The 14,293-nt window shown below is 36.7% G+C and overlaps 1 protein-coding gene across 2 annotated transcripts in view; it reads right to left on the minus strand.

Moving 5' to 3' along the window:
* Nucleotides 1-7,039: 7,039 nt before the first annotated feature.
* LOC131547745 (protein FAM222A) overlaps nucleotides 7,040-14,293 on the minus strand; it is a 33,424-nt gene continuing 26,170 nt past the window's right edge. The window contains exons 3-4 of one of the 2 annotated variants that reach the window (XR_009272997.1): nucleotides 7,940-10,856; nucleotides 7,040-7,863 (exon numbers count right to left, since the gene is read on the minus strand). Coding sequence is in view for 1 of the 2 variants with exons in the window: in XM_058788360.1 (XP_058644343.1) it covers nucleotides 9,961-10,856 (896 nt within the window). In the remaining variant the exon portion in view is untranslated. Of the gene's footprint in view, nucleotides 10,857-14,293 lie in introns of both variants that reach the window. The other variant, XM_058788360.1, reaches the window with a different exon arrangement.

The following is a 14,293-nucleotide window of genomic DNA, read 5'->3' on the forward strand; positions in this document are numbered from 1 at the left end:
CTTTCCATTGATGTATGGTTTGTTGGACGATATTTGGCTGAGATGCAAATATTTGAAAATCTGGAATCTGAGGGTGCAAAAAAAAAAATCTAAATATTGAGAAAATCACCTTTAAAGTTGTCCAAATTAAGTTCTTAGCAATGCATATTACTAATCAAAAATGAAGTTTTGATATATTTATGGTAGGAAATGTACAAAATATCTTCATGGAGCATGATCTTTACTTAATATCCTAATGATTTTGACCCATGCAATGTATTGTTGGTCATTCCTACAGTGTTCAATTAATTAAATCATGCTAATTGTAAAGTGTTCATTATACAAAACTTTGGTTTTATGGAGTGCCAGTATCTCTGTCGAGAGGGTTATTTCAACCTATACCCGCCGTTATGACTGCTTTTGTGCTCCAGGGTCACATATATTTAATTATTTGGAATAAAAGTTTAGTGTGGAGTGATTTATGATGTCAGAGCGCCACCTGCTGCTGACTATCTGAACTTCTGTCGGAACTTTCATCAGCTCACATGATCATTAATTAGATAAGCTATGCATGAGATCTAATGATGTTCTTATAAATTAGCATGGGTCTCTTAAATATATTAATATTTTTTAAATGTGAAAAAGTGTAAACGTTTTAAAATGATGAGAGTTAGAGTATCAGCAGGTACCTTCTTGAGCCACGGCACAACATTCAGGTAAAATGGGCCAGCTGTTCAGTTAAAATGGGCCAATATAAAAAGAGAACAACACAGGTCGTTTCAGCTTGAATCATTTTATTTTTAACAGTAAACTGACAGTCTTTAGTGTGCCATAGCAAGAGAGTTTGTTAAGAGTTAAGAGTTTGTATGGATATGTATCTAGGCCTATAAACCTATTTTCATTTCTGTGTAAAAGTGTGTGTATGCAGCCATTTTACTGACATCTTCCTTTCTTTCCTTTTCTATTTTTGTCTCTCTGTTTCCTTTCTTTGCTTGTCCTCCTGCCATACTGTCTGCAATGCAATAAACCATTTTTTAAAAGACTTAAGATTTTGTATGGATACATATCTAGGTCTATAAACCTATGTTCACTTCCAATTTCTGTGTAAAAGTGTGTGTGTGTGTGTGTGTGTGTGTGTGTGTATGCAGCCCATTTTAGCTGAAAATTGTGGCCCATTTTAGTTTAACCAGCCTGCCTTAAAAAAATTATTGTTACATGTCAACTTCATTGTTGCAAGATCAGTTATTGTGATTTTCTGTTAAAATTTAAAGAGATATGATGCTATTTGTCCCATTTTACCTGATAGCCCATTTTAGCTGACTTCACCTATTTACATAAAAGATATCAGCTGGCTAGCATGATCTCAAAGTTAATTAACTTTGACAAACGCTTAATTTAGGCTACAGTTTACAAAAATAAAATCTGTTCAAGAAAAAAAAAAAAATTCAGAATTGACTGTAAGCTTAAAACATCCAATTAGCTTTTTGTCGCATACGAGCATTCATTTATTTAAAGAGTTTAGAATTTTAGATTGTAAACTAATATCTCTGTGTCTTGATATTGGATACTGGTATATTTGATTTATTATTTACAGATATTTAACGACTGAGGTTAACTGCTTGGATGCAATTACGTGGTGTATGATTAATTTCAATATTACACTGAACACCAGCAGAGGGCGCGCATGCGCAATAATTAATCTTATTGATATATTCACAACTGATATGAGAACGACTTTAAGGTCAAGAAATGTTCCTTAACCCGTTTAATCCCAAATTTTTCCCAAAATTAAAATATCCAAATGATGTGTCATTATAGTAACCCATTGAAATAATCAATAATAATAATAATCACACACACACACATTTTTTTTTTAATGTGTGAAAAATTGTGTTTTATGGTCAGTCGGTGGGATAATGTGTATACTGAATTAACATATTACTGCAGTCATCAAAATTTGTATATATCTCAGCTCAGCTATTTTAAACTTTCATCACATTCTAGAGTTCCTACTGTGCATAAAACCCTAATAATACAACACTGATAGAAATACTGAGATAAAAGACAAAAAATACAACGTATTTCAAAATTGTTACTTTATTGAAACATGTCATAAAATTGTTATATTAGTGCTACCATCATCAATATTGTAACTTAATTTGTAACATTTAAACTCTGAATTTAGTGCAGTATTCACTGTAACTTTGTCATTGCAACATTTTAGTGTAACCTTCACTAACAACTGCAGTTAGTTTTAAATCTATACCTACATGCACTGTATTATCCCAGTGGTCACTATTGTTGACATCAACATAATTGTGAATTCATAACATGTACCAAAAATCTTTGTCATATCTTTGTGTTAACATATACTAGCCTTTTGTTTTAGAGCGTTGATGCAGTCATCTTCTCAAGGTGCAAACAGGAAATAAACTGCTCTGGTCATGTGACACAATTTGCACTAATCATGTCAAACTGCACATATGTAAATGAGACCCTTTTTTTTCATATTTGCAGGAAATGCACTAAAACGCCATTCAGTAACATTTTTAGAGCTTCATAAGTGAAAAGCTACAATAGATACAATAGTGACCGGTGGGATTAAATGGGTTACAGTTTTTCTCAGTCGCTTTGGTGCATTTCTCGAATCATTCTTACTGTAATATTTGCAAAGAAGTGTGTGCCTTTCTCAAAACAATTCGTACAAACAGCACCACACAATGGATTTCCTGCAAAAGCCTGTAACCTACTCAAAATCTTTAGTTCATCTCTCAAAAGTAAGTATTTATGTCAATGAACATTTCAGTGCCATCAGAATGAAAAGTCCTTGTGTCATTGTTCACAAACAAGATAGTCAAAATGCTTAGTCATGTTGTCAATATAATAGCGCAGTCTGTATTACCTGATGTAAACTGTGATGTGCACAAGTGACTAAATGATGTGGAGGTTGAACAAGTAGTTTTGAGAACATCATTTCACAGAATCTGCACTTCTAAAAGTTTTCAATGATATCCTTTTAGCTACTGACGCTGGTGATTGTGTTATTCTGGTGCTTCTTGATTTAACTGCTGCGTTTGACACTGTGGACCATGAAATTTTAATATCTTGTCTGGAGCAGTGGGTGGACATCAAGGGCATAGTACTCCAATGGTTCAGGTCCTATTTAAAAGGCTGGACTTTCTGTGTTAACTGTGGTGACTCTGTGTCGTCTTTGGCTCCTCTCTCTTGTGGGGTACCGCAGGGCTCAGTCTTAGGCCCGCTCCTTTTCTCTCTTTATTTGCTCCCCCGTGGTTCAATAATCAGGAAGCATGGCTTGTTATTCCATTGTTATGCAGATGATAGCCAGATTTATGTGCCACTTAGAAAGAATGACACTGTCAGACCGCTACTTGATTGTCTTGATGATAGAAAGGCATGGATGTCTCTTAATTTTTTAAGTTTCAATGAAAACAAGACAGAAGTGATGGATTTTGGTGGGACCACCGTGACCCCTCTGGTTGATTTGGGTGCCTTGGCTCAGTACATCAAGCCAACCATCACTAACTTAGGGGTGAAAATTGACTCGGATCTTAAGCTCGACAGTCAGATCAGGGCAGTAGTTAAATCAAGTTTTTTCCAACTGAGGCAGCTGGCCAAAATAAAGCCATATCTCCCAAGCCAACACTTTGAGACAGTAATCCATGCCTTTGTAACCACTCGGCTAGATTACTGTAATGCACTGTACGTGGGGGTTAGTGGGTCTTCTGTTGCTTGTTTGCAGATGGTGCAAAACGCTGCAGCACGTCTTTTAACTGGAACACGTAAATACGAGCACATTTCCCCCATTTTAGCTTCACTTCACTGGCTGCCAGTACATTTTAGGATTCAATGTAAAATTCTTCTATTTGTTTTTAAATCCCATAAATGGGCTTACCCCACCTTACATTTCTGAGCTGCTACACCCTTACATGCCACCCGTTCTCTCTGATCAGCTGTTCCTGAATGTGCCAAAAACAAAGCGTAAGCTTAGAGGGGACCGTGCCTTTGCTGTGGCAGCTCCTAAATTATGGAATGATTTGCCTTTGCCCATTAGGCCTCTTCATTGTCTTTATTTAAATCGTCTCTTAAAACATATCTTTTTTCCCTGGCCTTTGACACCTGATGCTGATATTTGGTTAATTATTTTAACTCTCTGTGGTCTCTTAATGGGTTTTATTTGTATTTTATGTTTTGTATGAGTTTTATTTTTCTGTACAGCACTTTGGTCCACTTCGGCGTTTTTAAGTGCTTTATAAATAAAGTTTGATTGATTGATTGATTGATTGAGACAGACAGACAGAGATGATAGATAAACTGATAGATGATAGACAGACAGACAGATAGATAGACGAAGAGATAGAGATAGATAGATAGATAGATAGATAGACAATGATTGACTGACTGACTATAGATAGATACACATGATAGACAGACAGACAGACAGACGACAGACAGAGATGATAGACAGATAGACGACAGACAGACAGACGATGATTGACTGACTGACTGACTATAGATAGATAAACATGATAGATAGACAGACAGACAGACAGACAGTAGATAGATAAACATGATAGATAGACAGACAGACAGACAGACAGAGATGATAGACAGATAGACGACAGACGATGATTGACTGACTGACTGACTATAGATAGATAAACATGATAGATAGATGACAGACAGACAGACAGACAGTAGATAGATAAACATGATAGACAGATAGACGACAGACAGACAGACAGACAGACGATGATTGACTGACTGACTGACTATAGATAGATAAACATGATAGACAGACAGACAGACAGACATGATAGACAGATAGACGACAGACAGACAGACAGACGATGATTGACTGACTGACTGACTGACTATAGATAGATAAACATGATAGACAGACAGACGACAGACAGAGATGATAGACAGATAGACGACAGACAGACAGACAGACGATGATTGACTGACTGACAATAGATAGATAAACATGATAGATAGACGACAGACAGACAGACAAAGATATAGATAGATAGACAGACAGACACAGACAAGAGATAGATAGACAGAGTTCGAGTCCCAGCTCCCGCCCCTCTCTCTCTCTCACTTCGCTTCCTGTCCTCTCTATACTGTCTTATTGAAATGAAAAACAACAATAGTAAAGAATTCTGAATAAATTGTCCACCACCACTTTCACCGCCGCGTCTGCTTCAGCCAAACATCCAAACGCGTGTTTTAACAGAGCGCCGCAAGTCAAACCCAGAGCTGCCCTCATCTACTGCTGAAGATAATATTGCTTTATTATTATGAGGTTTGCTGGGATTTATTAAGGTCTGTCACGGTACTCATCTCAATTATTGTGCCTTCCAGAAGTCGCCTTGTTTTATTCGTTTATTTTTTCTCCTCTTAGACTTTATGTAGCATCAGTGAATCAATGATGCATGAATGCAGATCTTCAGTTTTATGTTTTGCTGACTCTTTCTCTATCAAACCCAATAATATGTTACCTGCATATCAAAGTTTAGCTGAAACATCATATTACATTTTTACTGCCATCCTTAAAGCTAGAGAAATTCTGAAATCGCATCAGCGTTATTAAAGTTATCTAATATAAAAGTTACTTGAAATGAAATACGTGTTAACTGAAATAGTATATTCAATGTATTTCAGCTAGAAATAAGCAACAATTCTCACTTTAGTTTAAAATATAAAATTCTATCTAAACAAACTACTAAAAAAACCATGAAAATTACTAAAACCTTAAGTAAAATTAAACTTAAACCAAAAAATAAAATCTTAATACAAAATGCTAATAAAACCCATAATATTATCTCAATAGTAGTAAAATAACATTGAATTGCATAAATGCAACAACTATAAACTGTCAAATTTATTTGCATGGCACAAAAACCGAAGTATCGTTGTGTTGCACTCTACATTTCTTTCCACAGCAGCTTCACAACATGCTCTATTAAAGTAAAACAACACGCCTGCAAACATTTCATGAGCAAATCCGGCTCTGCCGGGCGGAAAGAGGAGAAAAGCCTCAGATTCCCATTTCCATATATATGACTGTGTGTCGGCCAGAGCCGCGTGTTACTCCAGCATTTGATTGACTTGTACGTGAAAGTAAATTAAAAAAGTAAATGCATCAGCCACACACTATACATTTCAGATAAAAACAGCGGGGCGTTTCAGATTGAGTGCAAATACTGATGCAGCAAGACCTGCAGTGAAAACCACTGATCATAATTACAGCTGTTGCAATGAATGAATGAATCTGTAAAGCTGTTCACATGCATTGCTTCTCGGTCTGGATTCTGTCTGCGTTTGCTCTCTTTGCCCTTGCAGAGCTGATAAAGGAGGATGAGGAGACGCGTGTGAGCTCAGGTCACACTCAAAGCTGATTAGCTGCGGGCCCCGGGGCCGATAAAGACACCTGACCTCGCCGCCCTCAGAGGACAGCAGCCGACGGCACGCGCCTGCACCCTGATGAGGGACTGACATACAAACAGTGAACAAACAAACTTGACTGCCCAGAACAGCCACATTTAACCCCAAAATCAAAATGAAAAAAAATAAAAATACGTCAAAAGAATTATATTTGCATCAAGAAAATTTCACCCCAAAATTCTAAATGAAAAATAATAAAATATATATTTTTTTGCATCAAGCATATTTCATCACTTAAATTCAAAGAAAATATTTTGCATCAAGAAAATTTCTTCCCAAAAGCAAAAAAAAAAAAAGAAAATTTCACTTCAAAATCAAAAGTTAGAAATTCAATTTTACATCAATAAAATTAGGCCTTTTTTTTTTTTTAATACTTTTTCACCTTGTGTATTTTAGATTAAAATCTAAAATCTTGACATTTTATAATAGTGTTCACTGCTTTTTTAGATGTATGAGCAAAATAATTCTATTATGTGCATCTGACAGTGTTTGAAAGGCTTCAGCGGCACGACATTAAAATTTAATGTTATGTTGTGCGCTTAAAATAAATGACAAACAGACCAGCAGGAATACAAATCATTCCTAAATTATATTTATTTGACAATCTTATTGAAGTAGATTCAGTCAGACATATTAAATCATCACTGAAGCTCGTTTGCCGACAGTATAATTGCACTTTTAAACGTCGAGCCCACAGTGTGCCGTTACACACACACACACACACACAAAATAAAACACATGAACATGACAAAACCTCAGATTTCAAGACACCTGATTCAAATATCAATAAATAGAACAAAAGGAATAAAATATAAGATATTAATGGGTTCCTGTGGTAATTAATAACAGGTATTGATGGAGAGGTTATGACCTCGACTCCATGATCCCAAAACCATCCATCACAGCTTCATAGAAGATCAGCAGATCAAAAACTACTTCATCATCATCTTCATCTTCATCATCAGAACAGCAGAAACTGTCTGGAATCACATTCTGATTGTGAGGATTTGAGGACAAACATGAAACGCTTTAGATAAAACAACAACTAGAATAAAGAATCTTATAAATATGAATGTCATCCTATTGGCAGCAACAAACATAAGAGTAAAAATTTGCATTTAAATTAAGTGAACGAACGACTCATGCCAGAAACATCATCAATGATTTACGACAGGAAAAATCATAACTGTTAGGATTTAGTGTCATTTAGGAGGCTTTTATGAGAGTTGGTGAATGTGAACGTTGCAGTGATTGGAGTAAACGGCACAGGAGAAACACACGCGTGTCACTTCCTGTCGTGTTTTTGGCAGCTAGTCTGAGAAGGTAAATTCTGATCGTTTGAGTCTGAAGTTCAACGTCTGAGAACTTGATAAAGTGACACTCCAGCAGCTTTCAGGACATGTCATCAGTGAGAACCTGCGCTTCCGAATCACCTGTACTTCCGAATCTTTTGCAATCGTTTGCTACTGAATCACCTGCGTTTCCAAATCACCTGCGCTTCCGAATCACCTGCGCTTCCGAATCACCTGCGCTTCCGAATCACCTGCGCTTCCGAATCACCCGCTCTTCCGAATCACCTTCAGCACAACGGTCTGAAGAGAGATCCAGGCCTGTTTCACACATCACATGTGAGCGTTTCAGGCTCATTTCTGCCACAAACAGCTCACAGGATCAGAGTTTCACAACCGAGGCTGTTTTCACAGTGAACAGTGACTGATATCAGCAGGAAAGAGTAAAACTAATAGCAAAATACAGTGAGAATGCACTAGAAAAATATTTATTACAATCTTTTGCAATGCAGCCTTTAAAAAAGCAACATGAACATGGTTTGCTAAAAAACATTTGATGTTTTGGGGTTTGGCTTTTGAACACGACGAGGACAGTTTTTATAATTACATTTTTTAACTTGCACTACAATTCAAAAGTTTGGGGTCAATATTTTTTTCTGAAAGAAATTATGACTTTTAATCATCAAAGCTGCATTAAATGAATCAAAAGTGACAGTAAAGACATTTATAACGTTACAAAAGAAATCTCTATTTCAAATAAATGCTGTTCATTTGAACTTTCTATTCATCTGTGAATCCTGAAAAATAAGATGCATCACGGTTTCCATAAAAATATTGTGCAGCACAACTGTTTTCAACATTGATAATCAGAAATGTTTCTTGAGCAGCAAATCTGCATATTAGAATGATTTCAACAGATATTCATATAGAAAACAGCCGTTTTAAATTATAAAAATATTTCACATTTTTACTGTATTCTTGATCAAATAAACCGCTTTGGTGAGCAGAAGAGATGTTTTCATAAACATTACAACCCCAAACTTTTGAACGGCAGTGTATGATAGGAATTCTTTTTTTTTCGTGAGCTGATGTATGAAAGAGGCCTCAGAAAAGCTCTCGATCTCTTCAAACCATTTCTGAGAAGTGACCCTAGCTTGATGAACACAGTACCATTAATGATTAAAAAGAATCCAGTGTCCCTTAATTCCAACAACACACGACCCTTCAGTTCAGTGCAGATTACCGTTAAGGTCATTGCACACTGAGTCCGAAATTTTTTGCACGTTAAAAAATAAATACGACCTCACATCGTGTCATTCACGTTTACACACTCCTCTGTCCGTCATAAGATTCGGATTAGGTTCGATTTTCTGCATTTTCGCATCCGTAGCAAAGCATTTTGATAGGAAAAGATGACAAATACGCATAAACCGAAAAACACATACGAAATTTCGGACTCAGTGTGCAAGAGCCTTCACCCTTTACCCATCTCACAACACTGCAAAAAATTATTTTCTTACTTCGTATTTTTGTCTTGTTTTCTAGTATAAATATTTTTGAATCAAGATGCATTTACTTGACAAGCAAAATGATTTAAGATATTAAGTCTTGTTTTCTTAAAAAAAAAAAATTATAAAAATTGTTAATGTCTGCCAGTGGGGTAAGAAAAATCATCTTAATTTAAAAGGCTAAACGAGATGATTTTTATTACCGCTTTGGCAGATATTTTTGCTTGTTTTAAGCAAAAACTAACTTTTTTTTTTTTTACAGAAAACAAGACATAATATCTTAAGTTATTCACTTGTACAATAAATTAATCTTGATTCAAGAATTTTTAGATATATTTATACTAGAAAACAACACAAAAATACTAAGTAAGAGAATAATTTTTTTGCATTGTTACTCCCCAACACTGGTTGGGAAGGTTACTTTTGAAATGTAATCAGTTACAGATTACAAGTTAAAGTGTAATAAGTAGTGTGACTATTTCAATTACTTTATTAAAGTAATGTAACTGATTACTTTTCTACATTTCTAACGAATGTTTTCAACTGTTAATCATCTTGAAACATTTAAAGCAGACAGGTTAACCTTACAGTAGAACTCAACACTGATTACTGCCAGACTTTCAGAATCCTTCATCGCTTGAATTAAGATTATAATAATTTAATTTTAAAGCACAGCCACCACAAAATAAGAGAATAATGTTTTGCAGTGAAGCGTCCTATCTCAACACAGGCAGCTGAAGGTGCGGCTCGTATCCGCGTCCCAGCATGCGCTCCTTGATGCAAGGCGGGTGGATCTCGCTGATGAGGCACTCCAGAGACTGCAGGCTGCTGCTGAGGCTCTTCCCTTGCGGCCCGCAGCACAGGAACGCCGGAGGCTGTTGGGTGTATGGATGGAGGCGTGTTGCAGGCGTCTCCTGAGGGTTATAACAGTCGCTATCCGGCGTGGCAAGCACGCTATTCCAAGCGGGAGCGAAAAACTGGCCAACCGAGAAATCGCCGTGCATCGTGGGGGGCGTCGGGACTTTGTCTAGAATCGTTAGACTGGGAGGGTAGGATCTGTAGGAAATGTCAGGCGAGCGGTTTCCCGATCCATACATGTGCGGATAATGCGGCCAATAATCCGAACCAGCTACATCCGCGCTTTGAGTGGGCAGAACGGCTCCAGAATACGCCACAGCGAAATTGGAGTCGGCGCAAGACGCAGACAAGAACGAAGGACTGGATTGGACGTTGGACGGACGGCTCATGTGATAAGATACAACGCCATACGGCCGGTGTCTGTTCCCGCTGGGCGGCGCATACGGAGCCACCGCCATTTGGATAGGGGATAGTTTGGTTCGTTTTCCATCGGCACTCTTTAGCACACCTTTGGCTGTGGAGGAGGTCTTGACGATCGCTAGCAAGCCTTGGTAGGCGCCGGCGTATGAGTGCGAGTACGGGCCCAAGCCCTGGCTGCCGGTGTCCAGACCATTGACGGTCCTGTTGATTTGCTTGTGCTGTGGGACCCTGATGTTGGTGGGGAAGATCTTGATTGAAAGCGGGCTGTCGGCTGTTCTTTGCGCGTAGGCGTCCAGCTCGGCCACGGATGGGTAGCGCATGGAAATCTGCTCACCTGCGGAGAGAGAAAACGGCATGAATAATTTAGTGCTGCATTATTCTCAGCAAGGCCATACCATGTCTTGAACATTGTTTTTTAAACAATGTATAAAGAAATAGAATGGTGAAAGAAAAACTGCATCTAGTTCTAGTTGCAGCAATTAGCAAATATTTTAAAATATGTACACATTCACTCTTCGTTGTAGGGTTGTCACGATACCATAAAAATGTCTTACGATACTATGCCAGCTGAAGTATCACGATACCATGCAGTATTGTGTTAATTTAAAATTCAATTCTACAAAATGAATCAAAATTTAATAAATAAATAGATGTAAGTGAAAACAGACAATATTATTCTCTGAATACTTAATGTGAATGAATGACTGGCTATTGTTATCCATGAAATGATCTAAACAAAACTCATCTCAGCACTGCACAGAAGCTGCATGAAGTGACATTTAGATGTGGCATTTATACATAATTGCATAAATAATGTTATGAGATTAGTGTTTTAAATACTAAATTCTGAATATAGAAATATGTTGTAAAATAATGTAATATGCCTACTTTTAGATGGGAAACTTAAAAACGGCCAGCAGGTGGCAGAAGTTTGTGATTGAATCACTGAGTCATTCAAACGATTCTTTCAAAACGGTTGAATCCTTCAGGAGCGAATCAAATGACTGTTTTTATGAACGGCTCAGTGAATCAGTGATTCTCCCAAACCAACGCGGATTTGGATTCGAACAAACGAAACAAAAACAGCACTCTTGCTCGTGTCGTATTGCCGAACTGTCAGGAGCATTTTTTTGCTCGCGTATCTTGAAATTTCCGAGTTAGCAGCATGTACATTAAAACATAACATTATAAATGAATAAACAAAATATACATAATGATTGATAAGAACCAAGTGCAAAGCCGCTATGCTGATGAATGGATTTGCATTCGTGATCGCAAGATGCTTCCAGAAACGAACTATTACACCTGTTCTAGAAGTGGTCAAATTAATTACACTGTGAGAATACTTTCTTGTAAGATATTATGATGTTGAATAAGTGATGCTTGAGCTGCTGTTTTTTTTAAATGACATAAGATGGTCAGACCCTTTCTTCTGATAAACTGCAGCATGAACAACGACGTGCAAGTGCAACTTCTCATTGCAAACTGAACTGAAGCATCGGGAAACACTCAGCACCATATAACGCGTAACGTTATACACAGAGCACAGCAGAAAGACATTTGGCAATCAACTTGTAATGTTTCTGCTGGCATGCATGTTCAAATGAACGTTTTAAACAGTGTTCTTGCCGTGCATACAACATATCTTACGGTAACGTATGGACGATACTACCGTTTAAAAAATGCAATGGCACCGCGGGTATTTTTAAGCTTTAGTATCGCGATACTACCGTAGTACCGGTGTATCGTGCAACCCTACTTCGTTGTATGCCTAATATGTCAAAAATGCTAAATGTTTCATGTCTTGTAACATTCAGTTAGGAATTACATGAATCGTGTAAATGATGTCATTTTACGCTGAAATTTAAAGGGAAAAGTAGAATAATTTGCATCATTGGACAGTATATTTTAACATTTCTGTAGTAAAAAAAAAAAAACGGTTGTCAAATATTAAATGTTTGGTTACTTCCAATTCTCTTTCAACATTAAAACTGATGCTTGAGCTTTAATTCACACTCTGCATTTGTGAACAGTAAACCCTGCCTACTTTAATTTGATTGGCCATCTCAATCATTTTGACATTGACAAGTAGGCATGCAATGATTCACTCAAATCAAGATGCGATACGATTCACGATACTGATTTCATAAATCACATTTTGTAAAAAAAAAAAAAGAAAATTGTATTAAGAAATTATAAATGAAAAGGTCTCCTTTTATTATTGCTTGGACAAAATGCTGAACATTTCTTTGAAATGTGTCAAATAACTAAATTGAAATTTTAAAACAAACCCCAAATAAAATAAACACCACAAATAAAATAAATCTGTTCATAAACAAACTAAGGCTTTGTCTGTGCTCTTTCCATTTAAAATTCGAGGCAACCACTGTATTTTAAATCACGATCCAAACAAAGATGCAGCACTCATGCAGCATGAGCAGTTTTTAAATCTAAATTATACTGTAGAATTCAGAAATCTGAAGCAAAAACAGAATGGTGTGAAACTATACTACATTAAACATATCTAGAAAAACAAAAACAGCAGACAAGCTGAATGAGACAAATTTACTCAGCAGGTGGCGCTAATGTTACAGCAGCAATACAGCGTTTCCTAGGTTACCACTGTAAACAAAGCAGCCCTGCACTTATAAATACATTATACTGAGGCAAAATGGAAAGAAAATACAATCTAAGCTTTTCTAAATACAGTCACTTCCCCTCAGAGATACATTCATATAAACTCCTATCCCCAATTATATCGCGATTCATTTAATATCTCAAACGATTTGAATAGTCACATATTTGTATCGATTTTCAACTGGCTCATGGTGCATTGTTACATCCCTATTGACAAGTGCTGACAGACGCCTTGACAAACCTAAAAATCTTTTAATGACAAACACAGCGCTGCATAAGAGTGCAGCAGAAATATTGGGAGGACAATTCGCCAATTCCTAATAATTAGGGGGACTAGTCTACGGTGGTTACAGCCCTGGGCCCAGTTGCACGAAAGCCCTTAAGCTAAGAAATCCCTTAATTATGAGGTTAAAAGGAACCCTTAGTGAAACTTGGGTTGCAAAACAAATCCTAAGGGTCAACTTAAAGGAACCTTAAGAGGTTCCCTTACAAAAGTATTCCCTCACAAAGTCCTTAGTAATTATTTCTCCTTGATAAATTTAAGGGACCGAAACAGCTCCCTTAAGTCATCTTAAACTCAGTATTTTAAAGATTTTTAAGCTCACATGTAAGATTTAAGACATTTAAGACCTGCACAAATAAAATATCATATGAGCGTAGTAGGGCAATGACTATGGTAAGATATTAAACTGTAAAAAGCATGACTTACAGGTTCACACAAAGCAAAAAGTTTATATAATTTAAGAAAATGGATGAGTTGAATCTATTATATTAATTTAAACTATTATTATTATTATTCTTCATCAATTACATTAATTAAATAACAATATAAATGTAATGCATGTCTTAATCGTTTAGATTTTTATAATGCATTATCTTCGTCGATCTACCCGTTCACATTTACAACATCGAAACATGGGTTAATGTTCACATTTGGGAAAATTTCCGTCATTGGTCAGCAGGAGGCGCTTTCACTGCAGATACAAAGCGGTTTCCTTGGTAACGACTGTACACGAAGCAGCGCAGAAACGGGCAGCGCTCATCTATTTGTTCGTGTTTTAGTTGGTTAGGTTCGTATTTCATTATGTTCTGTTTATTGTCAGAGATATACATGTTTATTGTGAGATGTAGTAA

Source organism: Onychostoma macrolepis, chromosome 10 (genome assembly GCF_012432095.1).
Source record: "Onychostoma macrolepis isolate SWU-2019 chromosome 10, ASM1243209v1, whole genome shotgun sequence".
Taxonomy (NCBI): Eukaryota; Metazoa; Chordata; class Actinopteri; order Cypriniformes; family Cyprinidae; genus Onychostoma; species Onychostoma macrolepis.